Source organism: Rhynchophorus ferrugineus, unplaced genomic scaffold (genome assembly GCF_030347505.1).
Source record: "Rhynchophorus ferrugineus isolate W39M unplaced genomic scaffold, kcgeb_rfMv2 rfM1, whole genome shotgun sequence".
Lineage (NCBI taxonomy): Eukaryota > Metazoa > Arthropoda > Insecta > Coleoptera > Curculionidae > Rhynchophorus > Rhynchophorus ferrugineus.
Genome location: NW_027472580.1, coordinates 50,185,884 through 50,196,181, shown reverse-complemented (window position 1 = coordinate 50,196,181; position 10,298 = coordinate 50,185,884). Strand labels below are relative to the sequence as shown.

Below are 10,298 nucleotides of genomic sequence, written 5' to 3'. Positions count from 1 at the left end.
CTACAATATCACTGAAAAATATCCTCCTAAGGAACTAGAAGAAAACCAAACAGCTTCATCCCACGAAAAAGAAATAACCGATGAAAACGAAGATAATGGCGATATAACTACATCAGATATATTTGTAGAAACTACTGTAAAAAATAGTGAGCCAATGTCAAATAACTCGCAAGAAGTCATACAAGAAAGTATAGACGACACCACAGAGGATAAATCCGAAACCAAAGTGATATTTGAGGAAACAACTAATAACTACAACCCCACTGAAAAATATCCTCCTGAAGAACTAAAAGAAAACCAAACAGCTTCATCCCACGAAAAAGAAATAACCTATGAAAACGAAGATAATGGCGATATAACTACATCAGATATATTTGTAGAAACAACTGTAACAAATAGTGAGCCAATGTTAGATACCTCAGAAGAAGTTACACAAGAAAGTACAGATGACACTACAGAGGATAAATCCGAAACCAAAGTGATATTTGAGGAAACAACTGATAACTACAATATCACTGAAAAATATCCTCCTAAGGAACTAGAAGAAAACCAAACAGCTTCATCCCACGAAAAAGAAATAACCGATGAAAACGAAGATAATGGCGATATAACTACGTCAGATATATTTGTAGAAACTACTGTAAAAAATAGTGATCCAATGTCAAATAACTCGCAAGAAGTCACACAAGAAAGTATAGACGACACTACAGACGATATATCCGAAACCAAAGAGATATTTGACGAAACAACTGATAATTATAACTCTACGGAGAAATATCCTCCTAATGAACTAGAAGAAACCCACACAGCTTCATCCCATGAAAAGGAACTAACCGAGGAAAACAAAGATAATGACGGTATACCAACTACATCGGATATATTTTCAGAGACAACTATAAAAGATAGTGAGTCAATGTTAGATATTTCAAAAGAAGTCACACAAGAAAGTATAGGCGACACTACAGAGGATATATCCGAAACCGAAGACATATTTGAGGATACAAGTGATTATAACAGCTCCACCGAACAATACCGCCCTGATGAACAAGACGTAAACCAAACATCATCCCATGAAAAGGAACTAAATGAGGAAAGCGAAAGTATTGACGGTATAACTGCATCAGATGTATTTATAGATACAACTATAGGAAGTAGTCAACAAACGCCCGGTACCTCAGAAGAAGTCACATACGAAAAGTTTTATAACACTACAGAAATATTAGTAACTAAGGACATATTCGAAGAGACAACTGAAAGCTACAAGTCCAGTGATGAAGAGCCAACTGGTGAAATAGAAGAATCAAGTTCATCCATTGAACAGGGAGAACAGGAAACATATCAGAATACAACTACATCAAAAGTATTACCAGAGACCACAACAAAAGGTAATAATCAAATATCCGATCACTCAGAACAAATAACATTTTCTACTAATCTAGGACAAAAAGAAAACCACTCTAGTACTTCCTCTACTAATCAACCGGGAACAACCGATGATAGAAATGGAAATGATTCGAAAACTACCACTCATAATTTTTCAACGCCAACATCAAGTACATCGAAAAATGGAGGGTTACCACAAGAACCAACTACAAGTGCTACCAATAGAACCTCTACGACACAAGGAATAGTAGCAGACGAAGATAATGATAGACCAGATGAAAATTTTTCGAATTCAACTGGAGTTACTTTTACTTCGACTTTATCTACATCGACCACCGAAATGGTTAAAGATTCAGCATATCTCGTTCAAACATCAAATTTGTATATAATTTGTCTTATTGTCCTTATATTATTTATTAAATAATTTTACATATTTTATTTATTCAATTTTTTTAAATATATTTTAGTCTCCTTTTACCAACTAGGGGTTTATCTAGACTGAACCAACAAATCGTCCCAGAAGAAATTGAGAATAAAATACTATTACTATAACAATATATATATATTTATTATAGTTATATAACAGCTTATTTAGATGCCTTAGATTCTGATCTCGATGTAGAAGTACATCATTTATTTTTAATAACTAGTTTTTGGATTATATTATTTTATATTTCAATAGTATGCGAAACAATGTTTTCATAATGGAAAATACAATTGTTGATTAAATAACAAATTGAAACAAAATGGAAAATACATGAAACATAATATAAAAATTTAAATTTATGCAGTTAAAATTTCCTAAAAATTTAATTGTATCAAAGAGTTAGATTTGGCATCATAACGATTTCTAAATATATTAATTAATTTCCAGGTAAAAATAAACCCTCCCCCAACCGTTCACATATAAAATTTTATGAAAATGATAGTAAAAATTTTGTGAAAAAAAATGTAATAGCCATGTATACATTATTACTATATATAATTTTTGGTCAGTTCTATTAGTTTTAAAGTCTGATTGTTTTCTGCTTGATTATTTAGCTAAATAAAAATCGTAATAGATTCTAATAATTGTATTTTTATTACATTAAAGTAAAATATGTATTAAAACAGTATAATATATAACATACATTTTAAATATGCTGCTTTGACAGTTGCATAAACCTAATGCATATTGACTATTCAAAACGATTTTTTTTAATTCGATTGGTTATCAAATTATTAAATATATATATATATATATATATATATATATATATATATATATATATATATATATATATATATATATATATATATATATATATATATATATATTGATATATATATATATCAATACATCGTAAAAAATATATATATTTTCAAAAAATGTAACATTCTTAACCTAACCCTATTTTTAAACGATCTAACCTGTATTCATAGAAAAAACCTGTATTATAGCAGAGTGTATTTTTTCTATGGAGTGTATTTATTACCACAAGATACGGGTGTACTATTTATTCTGTTATTTAGTATGTGTTTGTTATACTAACCGAGGATATGGGTTTAAATAAAAAGAAAAACAATTCTAATAAGAAACTGACTAGAAAAGAACTTAGAAAACAGAAGCGTAATGAAAAAAAAATAAAGAAACAAGCTTATTTCTCAAAGAAACCTTTGTCAAGTGTATCCATAAAATCAAACAAGTATGAAGATAATAATATACCCATAAGGTCTGACAAAAATAGCATTACTGTTCGCCATAGAATGGAAGATAGGATAGTTATTAATAAGGTAACTAAAATTTAATATGCAATGTTATGATTGTAATTTTGGTTTAACTACCATTTTAATAGGATACTATTGAAAATGAATGCATTAAAGAAAAGAAAAAACAAAATAAATTACTAGCAGATATGGCAAGACAGAGAAAAGAGCAATTACTAATGGCAAATGAAAAAGAAGATCGGTTGCTCAAAAAGCTAGAGAAACAATTAAAGCTAAATAAGAGGAAAACCAAATCAATACCTAAGTCTTTTGTTGCCGATGGATTGTCATGTAACTTACACTTGAATTAATTTTGAAACAATATTTTTATTATTTCCTGTTTAGATATGTTAGAAGCAGCAGATTTGAAAAACTCTAAAGAAATAATGTCAATGGAACAAGGTCTAGATGATATTAACAATGATTTTGAAGAAGATTTAGCTCTAATGGCTAGTACTAAATCAACAAATAATGAAGTTGACAGTGATATTGAAGATTTTGAAGAAATGTTAAATGAAAATGACTCTAGTGATGAAGATGTTAACTCTGATGGTATTATATAATAAAATAATTGCATAAGCATATTGAGTTATATTGTATTTCTTAGGTGGCATGTCTGATGATTTATCTATTCATGAAATTGATGAGAGTTCCCATGTTGAAGAAATTAAATTTGGTTCTAATAAAGACTTTGATAATCATGAAATGAACAGCGATGACAATGAAAATATTATTGATGAAGACCAATCTGATCATTCTTTAAACAGCAATGAAAAAAGTGACACTTGGGAGGATATATATGGAAGATTAAGATCAAAAGATGGTAGTGTAATCACAGTAGGTATTGGTTAATATATAAGTTATTTAATAATATTTTTAAAATAAAAAACAACTTAAATGCATATGAACAATTGATTAACATGATTTGTAGAATTCTGCTAAATATATTCCTCCAGCAATTAGGGCAAAAATGGAAAGTACTAGTTCAGAAGATAAAAAAAGGAAAGAGAAACTGGACCGTCTGAAAAAACAACTGAAAGGTTTGTTTATATTTATTACAAGTGAGGAGCCCCTGTTAACATAATTATTTAGGATTACTCAATAGGTTGGCTGAAAGTAATATGCATGGTATTGCAACACAAATCGAAAACCTATACATGAATAATAGTCGAAATGATATGAATGAAACTTTAACATCCTTAATTATGGAGTCTTTGATTAGCAATGTTTCTACACCAGAAAGGCTTTTGATGGAACATATACTTTTAGTTGCAATATTGCATGCAAATGTTGGAACGGAGATTGGTTTGTTTAATTTTTTTTTTTAACTGTAATCTAGTATCTATTTTATTTTAGGAGCACATTTTTTACAAAACATCTCAGAAAAGTTTAATATACTAGCAACAGAGGCTCAAAATATGGAAGATAAATCTTTAGATAATACTGTCAGCATATTGGCTCAGATGTACAATTTTAAAATATTTGATGCCAAACTTTTGTATGAAATTCTTAATAAATTGCTAGAGAACTTTAATGAAAAGCATATAGATTGTATTTTAAAGGTATTAAGATCTGTGGGTTTCGGATTAAGAAAAGATGACCCAGTTTCTTTAAAAAATTTAATACTGGATGTGCAGAAACAGGCAGCATTAATTAATGAAGGAACAAACAGCAGGTTGGTTTTCCAATAATTGTTATTAATATATAAAAATCCCTTATTTTTAGTTCAAGGATTAAATTTTTACTGGACATAGTATTGGCAATAAAGAATAACAATGTTGCTAAAATACCAAATTACGATCCAACATATTCAGAACATCTAAAAAAAATAATGAAAGGTTTTATGCGTAAAGGCAATTATGTTACCCAATTGAATATATCACTTCAAGATTTGCTGAATGGTATCAAATTTCATATATATATATATATATATATATATATATATGAATGAATAGTATTAATATAGGTCTATTTTTTAGTTGAACAAAAAGGGAAATGGTGGATTGTGGGTTCAGCATGGACGGGGCATATAGAAAATAAGGGAGACAAGGATGCGGGAGAAGCTGATAAGTTTTCACAAAAGCTATTAGACCTGGCTAGAAAACAGAGAATGAATACAGATAGTAGGAGAGATATCTTCTGCATTATAATGTCTGCTGAGGTAGAAGATTTAAGCAGAAAAGATTGAACTTGAATAATCAAATTTAAATATTTTTAGGACTATTTAGATGCATTTGAGAAACTATTAAAGCTGGGTTTAAAAAATCAACAGGAAAGAGATATTATACATGTTATTTTACATTGTTGTTTACAGGAAAAATCGTACAACCCTTATTATGCCATATTGGCACAAAAATTTTGTGAATATGACCGTAAATTTCAGGTAATACATTTTTCTACAATTGCTTAATAAAATCTTGTATAATATTTTTAGATGACAATTAAATGTTCTGTATGGGATAAACTCAAAGCTTTGGGTGATCATTCTGGTGCACAGGTATCAAATTTAGCCAAAATGTTAACTTACTTGTTTATTGAAAAAGGTCTTCCTATCTCTACTTTGAAGGTAACTTATCATTTATTAGCTCTTCACAAGGAATTAAGATCATCTTTTTTTTTATTTTGCAGATAGTTGAATTTGGAGAACTTGATAAGGTAACTCTAAGATTTATGAGGCAAATACTATTGGGTATTCTGTTACACCCAGATATGGAAGCCATACAGGGCGTTTTCGAGAAAGTTGTCAGATCAGATAAATTAAAGATATTTAGGGAGAGTTTACGACTATTTATTCACCATTTCTTGTTGAAGAACTTGAAAGTAAATAGTGTACCAGAAAATCAAAGACAACTATTAGAGGAAAGAGCTAAGATGGTTGAAAGAATATTAGTTGCCAAAGATGGGAGGTTGAAACTATGATAAAATTAGTTTATAATAAATATACTTTAAAGAAAATTGTTCTTTTATTAGGCATACAGAAATATTTGTGGACTTATAAACAATATGTATAACACTTAATTATTTTAACTAAGATTGCACAATGTGAAAACCCATGTTTATTAATCAGATTAATTCCAGAAAAAAAAACAAAGGGTATTCATTGTTACCATAAATATGTAATGCAAATATATTGATAAAATAACTCAGAAACCATCTTTATTTCAAATAAAGATCATTGAGCCACATCATATATCAGACAAAATCCAGTGATACATTATAATTGATACTATATTCATTTTAATCCTCTGCGCTATCAGTCATCCAAATAAAAGATAACACCGTGTTTTCTGATATAAACTCGTAAATAGCGAATATAATCTATAGAATTTTTGCAACAATTATTCTAATTGTAGTGTTACTTCTGAATCAAATCAATATAATGAAGAGCCTATTAATATGTACTGTGTTCATCTTCATAGCAGTCGCCATTTCTAACACTTTTGAGATAGAAAGTCCAGATGGCCTGCCAGTTTGCGTATGTACAAGAATTTATATGCCCGTTTGTGCTTCTGATGGAAAAACCTACGGTAACCAATGTGAAATGGAATGTGAATCTTCAAAGATGTTAACCAGAGGTCTAGAAAAATTAAGAGTGTTGAAGGAAGGATATTGCGATAGTGATGATTTTTCTTCTAATACAATTGAAGAGGACCTTGCCAATATTTTAGAGGGAAATATTCCTATTGAGCCAGTTGTTGAATAATTACATGCAATGCTTTGTGTTATGAAAAATTAATAAAAGATGCTACATATTATATTTAGTTTTTTTATTATATATACATAATGTACTAGAATAATATACTTGATTCCCAAAATTTAGTTGACAAAATTGAGATAATAGCAAAACGACTACTGGAAATAAAATATATATTTTACTCAAAACTTATTCTATACTTTATTGGATTATGTCACAATAAGTTTTTTATATTTTAATCTTGATTTGAATTTTATATTTAAGTTAATGTTTTATCTCAACAATATTAAGAATAAAAAGGAAAGTGATGATCATGTATTTGTATAATCGATGCTTAATCTATAATCTAGTGACACTTATATAGTTTACTATTGGATTTTAATTTTGCCTGTATACGAATATAAAATTACATTCTAAACTAAAAAAACGAACTCGAACATTTGTTGCTGACATTCGTCTTGATCGATAACAGCTGATTAACCAACTGACAGTGACAGCTTATCGTCAATAAATTCTAGTGATGTGTACGTGAGAAGCTTGCTGCAGTATGATCCTCAAATCCCGAATAACCCTAATAAAATCATTAGGATTTCGTTACTCCAGCTTGTATGTACCAGAAGTTGTTTTCAGTGACGAAAATATAAAGAAAACAGTGGCTAAGTTTGCTAGTTTGAAGCCGATAAGAATGATTGCTCATCAGCCGACTAAACGCGCCGGCGTCCTGATTCCTCTTTGTGTAGTTGACGGGAAGGTGGCGCTATTATATACCCTTCGAGCGGCAAATTTGAAATCCCACCGAGGACAAGTAAGCTTTCCTGGCGGAATGCAAGACGTATCCGATAAAGATCTAGAGGAAACTGCTTTAAGGGAAACTGAGGAGGAACTAGGGATAAAGGAGGGCGATATTGATGTTTGGGGAAGCGGGGATGTCATTGTAACTAAGCGCGAAACCAGTGTTACTCCGGTAATCGGAAGGATCAAAGGAGAGCTTCAATTGAGGAATCTTAAAGTTAACGCTGCAGAAGTTGAGGATGTTTTTACCGTATGTTTAGAAGATTTATGTAATCCTCAAAATATAGGTTATACGCAGTTTCGTGGAGGATTTACTTCAATGCCTGTATTTATGGGAGGCAAATTGAGAGTGTGGGGTTTAACAGCTGTAATAACATATAGATTATTGTCTAGTTTGTTGCCTCAGAAAGCGTATTGTCATACTGTTAGATATATTCAACCAGTGAAAACAAAATCTCATGTACGATAGTTTGTTTAATTTTTTGTCTAAATTAGTATTACCACAACCCTTATACCTCTTTGTTAAATTAATTTGCTAATGCATGTATTTCTATTATATAAAGTTTTTTTATAATAAATATATATATATATATATATATATATATATATATATATATATATATATATATATATATATATATATATAGCGATATATTTGCCGTAATAACATATCAAGCCAAGTATTGTGATGATATGTGATGATTTATATTTCAAATACTGTACCAAACATTTAATGAGTTTATTTTATGAGAATATTTGCAAGTACAAATCAGTGTCATCAGAATGATATCTAATTATATATTTTAAATTATATTGTAAACATTTAATATGCTATTAGATTATATTTTTAATAAAATGTTACCAGTGCATTACTGTATATTTTATTCAAACAATTTAACTTCTGTTAAACATTTCGATTTTTATTTGGTGTACCTGGAAGGTAATAAATTAAAATGTGGATTAATTGTTATCAATTTAAAATTAATAAGGAGTCCATGACGTATAACCATTTTTAATTAAATGGATAAAATAGTCATGAGTTTATTTAAATTTCCAGTAAATTAAAAAGAGCTGAAATACAAGGTGAATGAATACAGTTATCTTAACATTAAAGGCTACATTTTAACAAAGCATCGAATTATTAATCATGAAATATTGTATAAACGACTTTTTGACAACTGAACAAGAGTAAATGAATACTTCGGATAGCACTATTACTGGATATTATATACAGAGAAGGAATGAAAGTCCTTTCCACGTTGTAGTTTAAAACTATTTTATATTAACGAAAAGAAGTGGTGACTTAGAACAGCTGTTAAAATTATACTGGCGATCCAATTCTGGTTCACGTTGTAGTAAAATCACATTGTTTTATTCAAATTTTCATGACATCTATTGTATGAATGGTACTTGGAAGCGTGAAATTTAGTACGGTTAAAGTTTAAATCCAGGAATAATTGTAGGCCTAAAATGTTTGTCTAATATGCGCTATAAATAAATAAATTCCAATAAAATGAAATACGCCTAGATTAAGTAACCAAGATAGCTGTCAGATATGGGTGACAAAATATATATAAACAAATTTTTTAGGCTCTGGTCGATGCACTGCCAGCTCCAACTCTTGTACGGTGAATTATTAACCGTTTCTCTTGTACTTAAATAAACTATAGATGAGTAATTTTAAAAATCAAAGCTTGGCAGTACTATAGCGCAAAATGCCGGTAGGCAATTTTGAATTGGAAGGCAAATCACTAAATTTTATATATGAAATGGCACACAGTTAGTTAATTATAAGTAGTGTGTTTTTGTTAATTTCGGTTATTCCATAGAGTAATTTTTCTTTGTGGTTTCTCTATTGTTGGAACTATTAAAGAGTTACGGCAAGTTTAGGTAAAAACCGATTAAGAATTATATGATCAGGTAGAGGTATATTTTCTTTAACATTACACATTTACATATATTAATTTGTGTTTGCTTTATCAGAAGGAATCGTTTGTCTCTTTATCTACATGGTATTTATGTTTTCCAAAGGAAATTTTGTCTTGTTTGTACCAGAGGTAATTCCAAAGGTTTTTGAGAACTTTCTGTAAATTTTAGTATTGTTAACTTCTAATTTATTTCAGGTTTCATCATTAAATGCATTTTCTAACAATAAATCACTAATATTGCAGGTAATAAGTTAATTTGTGCATCATAAATTAAAATGAATGTTGCAAAGAATATTAACAATTATAAATAGCTTCATTTTGAATTTCTCATTTGTTGTTAATTTATTAAATCCCACGTGGGACATAAGACAAATTAGAAAGCAATACAATAATAAAAGCTACAAAAGGCAAATTAAAGATGAGCTACCTCTAAGGGGGATATTCCAAATTTACATAAAATAATGGCCGGAAATAAATACATCTACTGATAGAAAAAAAATTACAGCTACTACAAACTAATACTACTAAGTTTAAAGATCGATAAAAATTTAAGAAATTTTTCTTTTAATAATCTTAATGTATTAATTGTTCTTTATTATATATTTTGGGTGAGAAATATAGGCAAGATTTTATATGAATACATAGTTGAACTGATTTAATATACAAACATGTATTATTTCATTTACCCATATTATGTTTATAACATAAAAGTACATACAGATTATATAAATTTATAATACTTTGTTAATTACTGA

General features: G+C 29.0%; 2 protein-coding genes across 2 annotated transcripts; both read left to right on the top strand.

The window, feature by feature from the left end:
• The first annotated feature begins 2,769 nt into the window (after positions 1 to 2,769).
• Positions 2,770 to 6,084, top strand: LOC143206901 (nucleolar MIF4G domain-containing protein 1 homolog). Its single transcript, XM_076419745.1, has 12 exons — positions 2,770 to 3,156; positions 3,219 to 3,420; positions 3,475 to 3,681; positions 3,737 to 3,966; positions 4,061 to 4,169; positions 4,222 to 4,434; positions 4,486 to 4,804; positions 4,855 to 5,030; positions 5,109 to 5,290; positions 5,348 to 5,512; positions 5,564 to 5,695; positions 5,758 to 6,084. Exons 1-12 carry the CDS (start codon positions 2,923 to 2,925, stop codon positions 6,046 to 6,048), a joined length of 2,460 nt encoding a protein of 819 aa, XP_076275860.1. The 5' UTR covers positions 2,770 to 2,922; the 3' UTR covers positions 6,049 to 6,084.
• A 1,151-nt stretch (positions 6,085 to 7,235) lies between these two features.
• LOC143206927 (mitochondrial coenzyme A diphosphatase NUDT8) lies at positions 7,236 to 8,253 on the top strand. The gene has a single exon (XM_076419792.1). The coding sequence runs from the start codon at positions 7,371 to 7,373 to the stop codon at positions 8,082 to 8,084; it is 714 nt and encodes a 237-aa protein (XP_076275907.1). The 5' UTR covers positions 7,236 to 7,370; the 3' UTR covers positions 8,085 to 8,253.
• The last annotated feature ends 2,045 nt before the right edge of the window (positions 8,254 to 10,298 follow it).